Raw genomic sequence first — 16,133 nt, 5'->3', positions numbered from 1 at the left:
CACTCTCTTGTGGTGCGCTCCCGTTCGCGGTCTGCGCACTCGCGCGGTCTTCCATGGTGCGCGCGTTCCCGCTCCCTGGTCTCCCGTCAGGGGACTCAAGCCCCTCGACGTACCTCCGTTCCCTCACCTGCTTCCTCCGCTCTTTCCCGCTCTCTTACCCTTCAGCCGAGCACTTCCTCCGCGATGCTTCCTCCACGCTCTGGCACTCGTGTATTGCGTGCACGTGACCGCATTACAGAGGGCACGTGCACCCGCGCTATTTACCAATCCTCCCCTGATACTGGTTCCGCCCCTCGGAGCTTACAGGCCATTACCTAGATTACCTCCCTGTCTCCTCCCCTGCTCTCACACACCTATCCCTGCAAGCTCCCAGACAAACCCCTGCTTCACCCCTTCCTGCTATTTGTCCTCCCCCCTTTATAACCCCAGTCTGCCCTCTGCCTCCACGCTCTGCATAGCTTTACTGTAGCTCCTGTGTGTGCAGTGTCTATGCCCAGCTCCCTTGTCTATTTCAGCTCTGGTTCCTGTCCCTGCCCTTGTTTGGATTCCCTTGGTTTGAACTTGAACTCTGCTTTGGACTTTGACTACGCTGCCTTCTCCTGCCCTTGAACCTTGGTTTCCGGACATCTCTATGCTGCTCTCTCCTATCCCTGGATTCTGGCTTTTGGACAACTACCTTCCGACCTCTGGCGCCCCGGACTCAGCAAGTATAACGTTAACCCTTACTCACCAGGCCCGGCAACGCAATTACCACACTCCGGGCATGCCCTCACTACTGTGGGTGCGTGTTATACCCTTACCCACCTCAGTACTGGGGACTGGCCAGGTCTGCGGGCATACAGGTGTTACATTATGCAGAGCCCAACAAATGCAGACCCCCCTGAGGTGGGCCAAGGTGTTACTATGGAACATTGGCAATTCCTGAGCAATCAACTCACTGATGTCACTGACAAACTTTCTACCCTATCCCTTCGGGAATCTCCTGTGACACCACCTACCCCGGCCCCTTTATCTCTAAACAATCCGGGACCACGTATTCCACCCCTAACCGGTATGACGGGGACCCCCTCGCCTGTCGTGGATTCCTGAATCAGTGCGAGGTCCAATTCGAAATGTCCCCGTCCCACTTCCCTACTGGTCGTTCCAAAGTGGCCTACATATGCCCTACTCACTGGCGATGCCCTCGCTTGGGCCTCTCCCCTCTGGGAACACAGATCAGACCTAACACAGGATTATCTCAAATTCCGGCATGAGTTCCAACTAGTTTTTGATACACCGGCACGTAGGGAGACTACTGCTTTCTCTTTATTCCACCTTTCTCAGGCTACTACTTGTAGGTCGGCTGCAAGATACGCGGTGGAGTTTCGCACCATCGCTGCAGAGACACAGTGGAATGACGAAGCTCTTGCTGTAGCATACTGGCATGGATTGTCCGAATCTCTCAAGGATGACCTTGCAGCTCACGCCCAGCCTTCATCTCTCGAGGAACTCATCGCTCTCAGTATCCGGATGGATCAGCGCACTCAAGAACGACGCCACGAGCGTCTTCGTTCTCTCTCCTCCTTGCCTGTTTCTCCTAGGTATCCTCCACTGCCCTTTCCCGCGTTGGACGCTCCCGAATTGATGCAAATTGGTAGCCAACAGCCTCGGGCCACTGAGAAAGCACGAGTCGGGAGAAGGGTCTCTGCTATTACTGCGGCTCTCCTGAACACCAACTTCGTCAATGCCGCTTGAAACCGGGAAATGGGAATGCCCAGTAAAGGTAGAGGGGCTTCTACTGGGTACTATTTCTCCTTGCCCCTCTCTCCCTAAGGAACTACCGAAGAAGTTATTCCTCCCCATAACCCTTGTGGGTCCGGATCTCCATATTCAGGTTAAAGCCTTCATCGACTCCGGGTCTGGTGGCAACTTTCTTGATCACGCCTTCGCTTGCAACAACCAGATTCCACTAGTCAAAAAGAAGTCACCCATCTGCCTCGAGGCCATTGACGGTTGACCGCTTCAACCAGCATTCATCATTTGGGAGACCATGCCACTTACCTTGACCACCGCGGATGGTCATACCGAGGTAATAGTCTTTGATGTTTTCCACTCCCCTACTGTCCAGGTTATACTGGGATTGCCGTGGCAGCAACTTCACAACCCGCGTATTGATTGGACCGATGTTTTGCCGATCCAATGGGCTGACTTTCCAGAGAAGCTGGTTTCTCCTTCTGTTGCCGTGCTAGCGGGCCTCGACACCACCTCATCTTCTCACTCTGCTTTGCCGAAGGTATACCATGAATACTTAGATGTCTTCAATAAAAGTCAGGCCGAAGTACTACCTCCTCATCGCCTTTACGACTGTCCCATCGATTTAATTTCTGGAACCATTCTCCCCAAATCTAAATCTTATCCCTTATCTGTGCCCGAGATGGAAGCGATGACAGCCTACATCCAGGAAAATCTTAAGAAAGGGTTCATCCAGAATTCTACCTCCCCTGCCGGGGCAGGCTTCTTCTTCGTGAAGAAGAAGGATGGCTCTCTAAGACCCTGTATCGACTTTCGTGGGCTAAACAAAATCACCGTAAAGAACCGGTACCCCCTGCAGCTGATTCAGAACTTTTCGACCGTTTACAAGGAGCCTCCATTTTCTCCAGACTCGATTTAAGAGGAGCCTACAATCTCATTCGTATAAGAGAGGGGGACGAATGGAAAACCGCGTTTAACACGCATCGGGACATTACGAGTACTTAGTGCTGCCGTTTGGTCTTTGCATTGCCCCTGCTGTATTCCAAGAGTTTATGAACGATATCTTCCGGGACGTGTTGGGTATGTTTGTCATCGTATATTTGGACGAAATTCTCATTTTCTCCAAAAGCCTGGAGGAGCACATTCCACATACCAAATTGGTTCTCTCTCGACTTCGTGCTAATCGCCTCTACGTGAAAATAGAGAAATTTGTTCCATCAATCTTCCACAGTCTTCTTGGGCTATATAATTTCTGACAAAGACTTTACCATGGACCCCGAGAAATTCAAGTCTGTACTCGATTGGCTGTTACCGAACTCTCTCAAGGCTGTGCAGCGCTTCCTTGGCTTTGCCAATTACTATCGGAAATTCATCTGTAACTTCTCTACTATTGCTCTACCAATCACTGCTCTCACCAAAAAAGGTGCTGATCTGACTGTTTGGTCCCCTGAAGCCATCGAAGCCTTTGATTTTCTCAAAAGAGCCTTTGTGTCTGCCCTTATCCTTCGGCATCTGGATACTTCCCTTCCTTTCACTCTCGAAGTAGATGACTCGGATGTGGGAGCCGGCGCAGTGCTTTCTCAGAGATCCTCCCCACAGGAAAAACTCTATCCGTGTGGATTCTTTTCCAGAAAATTTTCTTCGGCCGAGAGAAATTATGATGCCGGGAACCGCGAGCTGCTGGCCATCAAATTGGCCCTCCAAGAATAGAGACATCTCCTCGATGGTACCAAAGAGCCAGTGGCCATCCTCACCGATCACAAAAACTTATTGTACATCGAGGGGGCTCGTCGGTTGGGAGCCCGTCAAGCTCGTTGGGCATTGTTCTTTTCTAGGTTCAATTATACTATTTCTTACATTCCGGGCACCAAGAATATCAAGGCGACGCTCTATCTCGTCAGTTCTCCACCGAGAACGAATCTAACGAATCCTCAGAGTCAATCCTTCCTGCTAAGTGTATTATTGCCGCCAACAATTTTGATATCTTGGACGAAATCAGTAAAGCCCAGGCTCATATTCCTAGGAGATTTAAGGTGCCAGATGGACGGTTATATGCTGCCCCGTGTTTCCGCCACAAAATTCTTCTATGGGGACATTCGTCTAGAGCTGCTTGTCATCCAGGCTACAAGAGAACTGTAGATCTCGTCAAACGGGCCTTTTGGTGGCCTAAAATGAGTAAGGACATTTTTGAGTTCACCAGGGCTTGTCCTTTCTGCGCCCAGAGCAAATCCGCCCGTCATAAACCTTCTGGTCTTCTCATGCCTCTTCCTATTCCGGAACAACCTTGGAAACATATCTCTATGGACTTTATTGTGGAGCTTCCCAATTCTAAAGGGATGAATACGATTCTGGTGGTAGTAGATAGTTTTCTAAGCATACGCACTTTATACCCCTCAAGGGGTACCCCTCAGCTACTTTAGCCGATGTTTTTTCCAAAGAAATTTTCAGATTACACGGTGTACCTATTTCCATTGTTTCTGACAGAGGTACTCAATTAATCTCTAGGTTTTGGCAAGCTTTTTCTCAAAGACTTGGCATTTCTCTTCTATTCTCCTCGGGTTATCACCCACAAACCAACAGGCAGACGGAGAGGATGAATCAGACGCTGGAACAGTATCTTAGATGCTTCGTGTCTGAATTGCAGGACAATTGGGTGGACCTGTTACCCTGGGCTGAGTTTGCCATTAACTCATTAAAAAACAAATCCACGCAAGAGTCGCCGTTTTTCATTAATTATGGATTCCACCCCAGCAGTCTTCCCCTCTCCTCCACCCTCTGGTGTTCCAGCAGCAGATTCTCACATTTCCAGTCTTCAAAATTCCTGGAAAAGGATCATAAAACCTTTGCAAAATTCCATTCTAAGATAAAAAACGCAAGCGGATCGCCGAAGCCAAGTGGGCCCAGAGTTCAAACCCGGAGACAAAGTGTGGCTATCTTTCAGAAATATTAAACTGAAGACCCCTTCCCAGAAATTGGCCCCAAGATTCTTAGGTCCTTTCAAGATTCTCGAAAGGATCAACCCGGTCGCATACCGACTTGCACTTCCTCCTACAATGAAGATCCCTTCGGTGTTCCATGTATCCTTACTGAAACCTGTGATCCAGAATCTTCATTTTCCGGACCGTCCTCGGAGGCCTAATCCTGTCGTTATACAAGGACAGCAAGAGTTTAAATTCAATCCTTACTTGATTCTCGTTGGTTCCCAGGCAAACTCCAGTTTCTCGTACACTGGAAAGGATACGGTCCGGAGGAGCGCTCCTGGATACCTTCTCACCACGTCCATGCCCCAATTCTCCTCAGGCAGTTCCGTCGGAAATCCCCTCATAAACCTTGGGAGGATCATCCGGAGTCCGATCCTCAAGGGGGGGTACTGTAACAGATCGGGGGACTCGCTCTTCCTAGCGTGTCCCTGTCCACTTGCTTCCCCCGGCTAGCCGTTCCCTTTCTTTGCCTTTGCGATCCCTGCCCCACTTCCTTGCGGCGCGCTTGGCGCGCTCCCATTCGCGGTCCGCGCACCTTCCATGGTGTGCGCGTTCCCGCTCCCTGGTCTCTCATCAGGGAACTCACGCCCCTCGGTTCCCTAACCTGCTTCCTCCGCTCCTTCCCTCTCTTACCCTTCAGCCGAGCACCTCCTCCGCGATGCTTCCTCCACGCTCTGGCACTCGCGTATTGCGCGCACGTGACTGCGTTACAGAGGGCGTGCGCACCCGCGCTATTTACCAATCCTCCCCTGATACTGGTTCCACCCCTCGGAGCTTACAGGCCATTACCCTAGATTACCTCCCTGTCTCCTCCCCTGCTCTCACACACCTGTTATATCTTATTGTTCCCCCCTTCATTACCACCTACAACCAATTGAAAGTTATCCCTAACGGGCAACAATGAGATACCAAGATAGGAGAAGACTCACATTAGCCCGTGTGAGTGCTTGATCATACCATTATATTTTAATGGTCTTCCCCATATTTTCGCCTCTATATATACTGTATGTGACTTAACCTAACCCTCTTTTTCGTTTACATGAGAGGAAATCCCCCTGGAGGGGTACATCGAATGAACGAGGAAAGCTGAATATACACCAAAAAGAAGAGTTTAAATCGTAGAAGAACACATCATTCCAAGGTGACGGGAAACCCAAAGAAACCTTGATGTGACTGAACTTACACAAGGCCGTGTAAGTTATATATTCTTTTACCTTTCCACCCACACATACACATCAATGTATGTATACCTTTTGAGTTTGGTATCCGCCCCGTGAACCATCACCTTTATAGATGTGTTAACTGCTCTATCCATATCGATTACTAATTATATTACACTGCCGTTTCCTATAACTGTGCTCCCCCATTCTTTTTTGTATCCATTGCCAACAAGGGTCCTGGATAGATCCTGCTGGGGTTTCGAGTCACAGGAGGACATCAAACGAATACTATTTTCAGGCAGTATCATACCCCCCTATTTTTACATCTCTACATTTGTAACAAGCCACATAGAGATAGCGCCCGGGTACCTTTTCAAACAAACTCTCACACACCTATCCCTGCAAGCTCCCAGACAAACCCCTGGTCCACCCCTTCCTGCTAATTGTCCTCCCTCCTTTATAACCCCAGTCTGCCCTCCGCTTCCTCGCTCTGCATAGCTTTACTGTAGCTCCTGTGTGTGCAGTGTCTATGCCCAGCTCCCTTATCTATTTCAGCTCTGGTTCCTGTCCCTGCCCTTGTTTGGATTCCCTTGGTTTGAACTTGAACTCTGCTTTGGACTTTGACTACGCTGCCTTCTCCTGCCCTTGAACCTTGGCTTCCGGACATCTCTACGCTGCTCTCTCCTATTCTCCTATCCTTGGACTCTGGCTTTTGGACAACTACCTTCCGACCTCTGGCGCCCGGGACTCAGCAAGTATAATGTTAACCCTTACTCACCAGGTCCGGCAACGCAATTACCACTCCGGGCACGCCCTCACTGCTGTGGGTGAGTGTTATACCCTTACCCACCTCAGTACTGGGGACTGGCCAGGTCTGCGGGCATACAGGCGTTACAGTAATATTTTTAATATATTCCATGTACACCATCAATAAAAGGAATTTTTTATTTAATTAGCGCACGAATTTTGCATGGGTTTGCCACTTGGAAGCTGAGCAAAGGTCAGGAAATAATTCGGAATCATTTGTTGGGTAAGTATTTATAAGTTACAACAGAAATAGGTTATTGTTCAGGAACATTTCACTATTCACGTGTGCTATGTCAGTAGATAAAAAGATAAATACACGGATAGGATGAAATTTAGAAAAGTCTAAAGAGATAAACATTTCTATTATGGTATATAAAGTCCACATTGTCAGTACTGATTATTTAAAATATCCTGCTAGCAGCTGAGTCAAGGCTGGCTGTTTGGTTTTAGAATGCACTGTGACAAAATGCTCAGAGCATTAAGGCTTGACCAAGCATTGACACAACATATAAACTGAAGCTTTGAAGCCTAAGATTACCAAATTTACACATTAAAAAGAACTGGATCTTGAATGTAATTTGCCATTAAAACAAGTAGACATTATGACTATTTTAAAATTGCAACATTTCCATTCCATATTTCTCAATGAGTAATGTTTAATTTATTTTTAAGTGCGTTTTTTTTTTTAAACATTGACTGATAATATATCAATCTGTACTACTTTAGAGTACAGATCAATATATTATTAGGACAATATATTGGGGGCATTTCTGGCTTTGTATTGCTGATGTTTTTTGCTACGTTAGTTTATTATGTGGATGTAATTGTTTGGTATTTTTCAGCTTGATTGAAATAAAATGTTGTTCTTTTTTAATGAGTGATGTATTGCGTTGGCTAATGCGTTTAATGGTTGTTTCTGATATGTTTTTATTTTATTTCTTTGTAGTCTAATGTTTCAATTAATTCTTTAATGTTGTATTAATTAATTGTTTTGATTGGTTACTGTTAGAATTATTTTTGAACTGGTTTAGTTATTAATTGGTTTGATTGGTTACCGTTTGAAAGAATTCTGAGTTTGATTAATGAATTGCTTTGATTGGTTAATGGTTTAATTAATTAATTGTTTACCTTGTTATTGCTTGTATTAATTGGATTAGCTGGATACTGTTTTTATTTAGTAAAGTGTTTTTTATTGGAGTTTTTTTTAATGTTTATTATTGTGTGTTTTGTGATTAGGGTGCCCATTGAGTGCTATTGAGGCTTATCATGCCCATATTATATGGGTATGATGTACCACTATACTACTCAATGGGTACAGGATCGGTATAGTCAGTCCATGGTGGGTGGTTAGGCCTCCCGGGTGGGTAGCGAGGCAGGGTGGGTTAACACCTTAACTACTATAGCGGTTATTACCCGCTAAGGTGATTAAGGGGTTAGGGGCCATTAGAATGTCTTTATTATGTATGTATGCTTTCTGGCAACGGAGGACAGAGGGACCTGCTGTATCATGAGGAGGATAACCAGCATATTGCTGTGGTAAGTAGAACTGCATTTATTTACTTAATTTATGCTGGTTAATGTTGTGTTTAATAATGGGCAAATAATCTATTATCCACATCTGGATAATAGTTATTTTGCCCATTACTGTACTGTATGTGTTTGGGCGGAGGGGGGGGGGGGTGATTGAAATGTAGGCCATGTTTATTTGTTGACATAGAGGGTTGGTACTTTAGGTCTGCGGGGATTCGCAGGGACCACTCGAGGGCCCCCAGACCCCTGTGGGAACCAACCGAGGGCCTCAGACACCTGTGGGGTTGACCCGGGGACCACCTGGAGGCCCATGGTGCCTTGCAAGAACCACCCAGAGACCCACAGACCCTGGGGTACTGGTGCACTGTGGGGCCTGCAGACATCCGTCGAGACAACCGGGGACTACCGTAGGTCTGGGGTATTAACCCTGTATGTGAAAAAATAAATAATGGTTTTACATTATGGGGGGGGACGGGGGGGAGTGGTTTATTGATGTTTATTAAATATGTTTTCATATACATTTCATTCATAGTGTAGATGTGCAGGGGGTCTCCAGAGCTGAACAACGTTGGTTTTATGCCCGGGGACCCCCTGCTTCCCGAGATACAGTCCCCGTTATGGGGTGCCCGTATCCCTCTGCATTTACAGTAAATGTCTCCCGTCACGTGCCCGGGACATTTCAAAGCATAGGAGATACCAGCACCCCAGCCTGTATCTCACTGGGCCGCTCCTTCTCCTTGAATAAAGGAATTCATATTTAGTAAGAGAGGCCAAGAAACAAGGCACGGTACGTCCTGTTCAAGACAATGGTCTTTCAGAGGACCTCTTACTTACTGTACAGTAGTAAATATGTCCCCAATGAAGGAAACAGAATATAAATCTGTTAATTTACAGTAGTCTGAATCTGCAACCCCATGTTTAACCCCATAGTATTGCAAAGTTCTAATACATTGCCTGCTAACACTATTGAATTGGCAACCTCAAAGTTATGAGAAGCACCAACAAACCTCATATCCAATACTCAAGGGGTTGAGACTAAAGCTAATACCGGTAGTATACGGGCTCAGATTTACGGTGAGAAAAGCAATAGCATGCTGCCAACTTCACAGTATCCAAGAAGTTATGCGTTGAGGTAAATTACTACAGAGTGGTATTAGCATTAGGGTGTTATTCACAAAGGTTGTTAGAAGCAAAAAGTTGCTTTATGAATTAGGCCCTTACACTAAAGCATGATATTTCCAGCGGAAATAATATTGATCTCTTGGAAACGGTGAGGATATTTCACTTACTTCTTATCTGTACAATATGCATGTGAACAGATATCTGTGTACACAATTTAAGTCTTTATCTGGAAGAAACTTACGTCTACAACAGATCTATTTCTGGAAGTTGTTAAATGGTTTTTTTTTAATGTGAATACGGGAAATGAGAAAAAATATACAGCCTGGTTCAAGATCAGAAAAAGCTAAACATTTAAGGGAACCAAAATACAAACACCAAGCAGAACACATCAAGCCATTTAAAGGGTTAACATCACCAGAGCCCATATTCTCACTTTAGCTGTAAGCTACAGAAACATGATAATTACTAACAACAATAATGAGAATAGAGATAAGCTACATGGAAATGCATTGAAATAACAAGATATTTAACCAGATCATTAAAAAGGTGCAATCCTCAAAAAAGTTGATTCTCAATAAAAATAAAAAACAAGAAAGCAGGATAGTTTGAAAATATTCAGTATCCAGTTTATTATGTGAAAATCTTCCTGAGAAATTAATTATTTATTTATTTAAATCAGGAAACTGCAAAAAAATTACTTCCTGGAAGAAGAAGAAATACGAAGCCATTGTTACACTTCAAGAGAACAAAGACACGCAGATATCAGTGGGGATGTAATATCTGGAGAATATAAAAGGACATGGCAAACTGTAACATCAACAATAGTAATGTTTTTTAATCGAGTGTCGTCAACATTGTATTTGATAGATCAGAACATCACGATAAACCATTTGTCTGTTACTGAATAATACACGGCATCGATAAAGTCAAATAAAATGCCTGTTTTAACTTTTAATGTACGTTTCCTTTTAATTTTCATACTGTATACTATTGTGCTGCACGTTTAAGTTTTGGATCTGATGTATTGGATAATACCATCTGTGGATCAGAGGTTGTAAGTGGCAGATTAAGACCTACATTTATTGAGCAACCCGCTGCCATTATGCACCTTACGGCACGGGAAGGCACATTGCTCCTCATTTACTTGAATCTCTGTGTATTTACGATCTCCGTTATAAGGACTGTAACAATAGATATTGATTTGACGTAAAATGTTTTTGCAATTTAGTTACAAGCAAGTGATTGTCAATATAAAATACATGACATGAACATTTTGGTGTAACTCTAAAAACTTTGTTTTGGGATATATTTTCTTAGCTTTTTTACTTTTCATAATATCTTGGAAATATATTTGGTAAAGACAAACAAAGTCGTAAGAGTAGACTTTGATGTATTTTGAAGTACTTTCCATTTTATAGAAGGATTTCCTATGATATCATCAATCAGCATAAATACACGATATTGTAGAGATGCTATATATACAGTTTGTCTTTATTATCTGTAAACTTTCACCCATATAAATGCAAAATTAAAACATAATGGCATTGTATATTTATTGCAGAAAATTAAAGAATCCCATTAGCAATCCTGCAAATATTACCATTTGGGTGTAGTCATTAACGGAGCGTTGTCAGGCAGAATCTATCAAGGAAAAATAATGAATCATTTCTTCCTATTCCTGCCCTACTGGGCATAGAAAATGTTTGTTACAATACAATCTGCAAGACTGTGTACCAAATAATATATTATTAGAACAACTCAATTTAAGATGCATTTGCATATTTTTATATGCATTTCAGATTTCTTGCAAGATGTGTTCCATTGTACCATCTGCCCCAGGCTGCATGGCTTCCTGCACATATACGATAAACTCGGAGGCCTCTTCTCCTTGTGTATAAACTGTGACAGTCTCAATGCCTTCAACATCGTCTGATGAAACCACCAGGTGATGCTGTTCACTTAACCCCACTGCTGCTTGCTGCAAGGCCTCCTGGATCATTACTGTGTGATTAGCTCTTCGCTCCTCTTCAGTCACCTACAAGAAGGAAGGAATACATTACACATAGAAATATGACCTTAGCAATGACATAATGTAGCAAGCGAGCATTCCACTTGGCTGTCTGAAACTACAATGCATATAATTAAATCAAATCACATGTCAGCTTGTTACATTTGAATTTATGATGGATGTCATTTATCTTCTTGGGGAAATAAGTATCCTTGTGTTTAACACAGTGTCCTTTAAAGTGGATTCTTTAATCTCTTGGTGCTGGGAATATTATATATATGATTGCATACTGTATGTTGGCCCTGGGACAGTGTTCATTGTGCCTTGACTATATATAGATACACAATGCAAAGAAGAAGGCGATACAACACACAGCTAGAAAAATGTACCCAGTGAGGACATTATAGGTCAAATTAATGGCATACATGGCATAAATATTTTCAGGAAGACTAGCCCATTTGTTAAACAAGCACCATTTAATCAGGGCTATTTATCAATGATGTCTTTTTGCTAGTTAATACAATACTTGTAGGTACATCTATAAAAAAAATATCCAACTGAAGCCAAATACTGTATATAAAAAAGTTCTAACATTTTGGTAGAAATATTTATTCTATTGTCTTGGTTACAGTACGTGTGCCCCAAAACCTTAGCAGCTGAATCAACCCCCATATACTGTATAGAACAAATACTGAACTGATTTTTATAAGACAAAAATTGCAGGAATCAGTCCATAACATTGTTTTTTTTTATAATGTAAATTGTAAATAAAAGTAAAGTCAGGATTAGGTTGCTACTAAACCAATCTTAGTATCTTATCCTTTATTCATCTCATTCTTATTATTTTCACAAAGAAAACCACCACAAAGTTAGCCCAGTTTAGTCATTTCTTGTATTTAGTTTTTTATAGGTCCTGGCATAACAATATAAATGATTAAAAGTTTTTCTTTAGTACATCTCGCTTCAAATGTCATCTTTGGAACAGCTTATCCATACTGTATTTCTACTTTTTTGTATGAGAAACCACACTTTTGTTGGGCATTTGCATTTCAAAGTCAATGTTTACACCATCTTTCTGAAAACTCTAATCTACATTCTTATAGAACAGCCTCAGGCAGAGTCCCCTCTCCTGAACAATAATAAAAAAAGACCCAGCCATTAAATAGATGTTGATGCCAATTGCAATTCCCTTAGCTGGCATCTCTTAATTTCAATACCAACAATGCATTAAAACAAGACAAGAGGGGGGCGCATGCGCGACGGCATAGAGTATGGACGTATAAGTTTCATGCTCCGTGTCTCGCTCGAGAAATAATTAATAAAATAACCATAAAAACGAGTAAAAAAACAGCAGAAATAACTCAGATATACAATACAAGATAGCAGGATGTCCAAAAGAGGGGTGCGAGTAACAAGGAAGAAGGGATTGCCAGAATACTTCGGTAGACCGTGGCCGAGCAGAGCGGAGTCAGAAATGGCGCCGATTTTAAATGAGGGCTCAGAGTCAGAGCCGGACGGGGAAGGAGAAGAAATCAATGAGCAGGGAATGGGACCGGTCCGGCAGTGCGACTTTATGAGGTTGTACAACGACCTGCGGTTCATGCTACAGACGGAGATGAGGGATCTCAAAAAAGAGGTATAAGGCCTGGGAGAAAGGACGGGGGTCCTCGAGACGAAGGTGGATCAATCCATCAAGGCCATTAAAAAACAGGACAAAAGGTCCGGGGACTTACAGGCACAAATTAATGAGATCCGAGACAGACAGGAGGACGCGGAGAACCGCGATCGGAGGAATAATCTGAGGATCAGAGGAGTGCCAGAGACAGTCCTGGACTACGATGAATTCATCTCGCGGTGGATGGAGTCAATCCTGCCTGAGTCACAGCAAAACCTGCTAGCTATGGACCGTTGCCATAGGGCACTAAGGGCCAAACCGCTGCAAAATGAGCAGCCAAGAGACATTGTAATCAGGATGCATAACTATAGAACAAAGGAGACTATGCTCCAGAAAACAAGACCACTACCGGTAGTGGAGTTTGAAGGGGCACGGCTACTAATATTTCAAGATCTCTCCCCAGTAACGTTGGCTAGGAGGAGAAGCCTGGGCCCCCTAACCAAAACCCTGAGAGATAATGGGGTGAAGTACCGGTGGACCTTCCCCTTTGGCCTGTCGGTGACGAGAGGCGGCAAGACCATGACAATTAGAGCCAGAGGAGGGCCCTGCCTTGATCCACAAGCTAGGGCTCGGAGAGGCCCCTGTGCACGCGAGCCCCCAAGAACCGGCCCTGGACCCAATATGGTCACAAAGCCCCAAGGCACCAAGAGCGAGAAGAGACAAATAAAGGCCAAAAGAAATAATAAACAGAAAGCAAAAAAAAAGTTAAAAAGTTACTCGGTTTTAAAGTACACGAAATGTCCCAAGCAGTTACAGACAACGTGCAAGCTATTAGCCCGTTTTAAGGCAATAATCGCACATCACCAAAGACTCATCCATCGAGACCTACAAAAGAAATAAAAGTACCTGGAATCGCTGGCCCTCAAAGTGGAGAAAGCAAGGTCTCCAAAGATGGCGGTGGAAATGGAAGCACCGCTAGATCCACGCTGAACCGCAGGAGCAGGAAGGTAATGGAAGGCGGGAACCTGGAGAGAGCGCGAACACCTCCGTCCGGTCGAGCACTGGAATCCAAAATGGCGGCGGAGCGGAAGGACGTCATCACCTTGGGTCGGAAGATCGGGCGCCATCTTGGAGGGGGCAACCTCGGCAGCATACAACGGACGCAGATGACGACAGAATGAGGGCGACAAGATACACAAGGACCCGAGAGGTGGCCGTGCAGTGCCGGACCGGCATTTGCTCATTTAAAGAGACATAATTTTAGAGAAGGTAGCAGGAGGGGTAGCGGGAAGGGTAGCGGAGGGAAAAGGAAGTGGCGGAGAACAGTCGGGGCAGGTTAATAGTAGAAAGAAGAAGCAGGTTATAATGGGAAGTAAAGTGGAAGAAGCTCAAGAAGGGTAAGGTAGGTTAGAAGGATGGAAGGGATAAGGAGGCAAGGGGATAAAGGAGAGGTGAGGGAAGGAAGGCAAGGTGAAGGAGGTGGAGAAGGGAGGTAGCAGCTGAAGCATGGAGGGGGAAGTTAAGATAGGGAGACAGCAGGCGCACAGAAGGGTCAAGTAGGTAGTTAGAAGGGCAGTGCAGGTGACGAGGGACGAAGTAAGAAACACTAGAGAAGGTAAGATGGGAAGAGATAGGAAGGAACAAGAGGGATGAAAGGCAAGGAGCTGAAAAGGAAAAGACAGATAGACGGGAAGTAAGGCAGGGAGCAATAGACTGACAGTAACACAGTGCAGCGAATCCCAGAGCAAATAGGGGGCCAGTAGGGGGGGGGGGAAATAAATAAATAAATAAAATATAAAAAAACTAAATAAAAGAAGCAAGTATTACTGAGGAAGGTCCAGGACTCGAGAGTTGATGGTTCAAGAACAATGAGAGGGGATCAATAAGTTTTCACATGGTTTCAGTTTTAAAGTTAAGTTATAGAGCGGGACGGGGGTAGGGAAAGGCCCTGCTCTTACGTCCGTGTGGGCCGTGCGATCGGTACGGGAAAGGAGGCCCTTCGTTAGCCTAACGAAGTCCTTTGAGCCTGAACAGCTGGAGATTGTCCAAGATGTCGGTACTAGCCCCGCAGATCGGGCTGGAGCTCAAAGGCGGCAGTCTCGGAGCAGGAGGAGGAAAGGAGAAGCACCGAGAAATGTCATTGTATGTTAAATCTGGTCTTGTGTCTATGTTCTCCCAGGTTCCCCCTTTTGTGTGTTCCCCACCTCTTGTTTCCTCAGGAGGGTGGATCGGATGGAGCAAGAAGAGAAGAAGCGAAGAGGAGATTTGGCATGCGAGGCCAATAAGAAAAGGACAGATCAAAAGGCGGAAATCCACAAATGAGTAAGGAAATAGTCTTGCTATCGCACAATGTTAAGGGTTTTAATAGCCCAGCTAAAAGAAGGGTTGCATTCAGGGACTATAAGCGGAAGGGAGCAGAAATATTGTTTATACAAGAAACACATTTATCTAGGAATAATCAGCCGAACTTTCTAGATAAAGATTTCCGGACGAGCTTTCTGTCCGCTGCACAAGTTAAAAAGAGAGGTGTAGCCATTTTAATTCATAACAAGATACCATTTATAGCGGACAAGACATACACGGACAGAGAGGGACGATACATAATAGTGACCGGAACTATTCAAGCCCACCCCATCACGTTAGTGACAGTATATGCTCCATGTGAATCTTCCAACGACTTCTTCACAGGGTTTTTCTCTAAGTTACACAAAGTAGCGATAGGTAATATCATTCTGGCAGGAGACTTGAACCGAGCGCTTAACAGCAACTTGGACAGATGCTCTAACACTAACAAAGCCCACAGACAGGACGTACTAACCATATCAAATGGGATGAGACAGTGTCAACTCTTAGATATTTGGAGGGAACAACACCAGGGAATGAAGGAATACACGTTCTACTCCCATCCGCACAACAGTTACAGTAGGATAGATTACTTCCTTGTGTCTAATAGAATGGTTCCTGGGATCTCGCGGTCAGAGATACATGATATTTCATGGTCTGACCATGCATCAATAGAGCTGCGATGCAACTTAATCCCTCTAGACAGACCCAGAGCGAATTGGAAACTAAATGAGATCATGTTAAAAATACCGGCTGTAGAAAAGGAGGTAGGGGACAAAATTGAAGAATACTTTCTAGAGAATGAGGGGAGTGTGTCCACACACTCCATGCTGTGG

At 44.5% G+C, this 16,133-nt stretch overlaps 1 protein-coding gene across 3 annotated transcripts in view; it reads right to left on the bottom strand.

Annotated features, from left to right (window-relative positions):
- Nucleotides 1-6,924: 6,924 nt before the first annotated feature.
- The window catches only part of ZFAT (zinc finger and AT-hook domain containing), a 295,248-nt gene continuing 286,039 nt past the window's right edge, over nt 6,925-16,133 (bottom strand). For 2 of the 3 annotated variants that reach the window (XM_075581826.1, XM_075581827.1), the window contains exon 16: nt 6,926-11,366. In XM_075581826.1, coding sequence (XP_075437941.1) covers nt 11,127-11,366 — 240 coding nt within the window. In that variant the 3' untranslated portion in view covers nt 6,926-11,126. Of the gene's footprint in view, nt 11,367-16,133 lie in introns of all 3 variants that reach the window. The other variant, XM_075581828.1, reaches the window with a different exon arrangement.

The sequence above is a fragment of the Ascaphus truei genome, chromosome 2, assembly GCF_040206685.1.
Source record: "Ascaphus truei isolate aAscTru1 chromosome 2, aAscTru1.hap1, whole genome shotgun sequence".
Taxonomy (NCBI): Eukaryota; Metazoa; Chordata; class Amphibia; order Anura; family Ascaphidae; genus Ascaphus; species Ascaphus truei.
The sequence above is the reverse complement of the archived record's forward strand: the minus strand, read 5'-3'. Positions and strand labels throughout refer to the sequence as shown.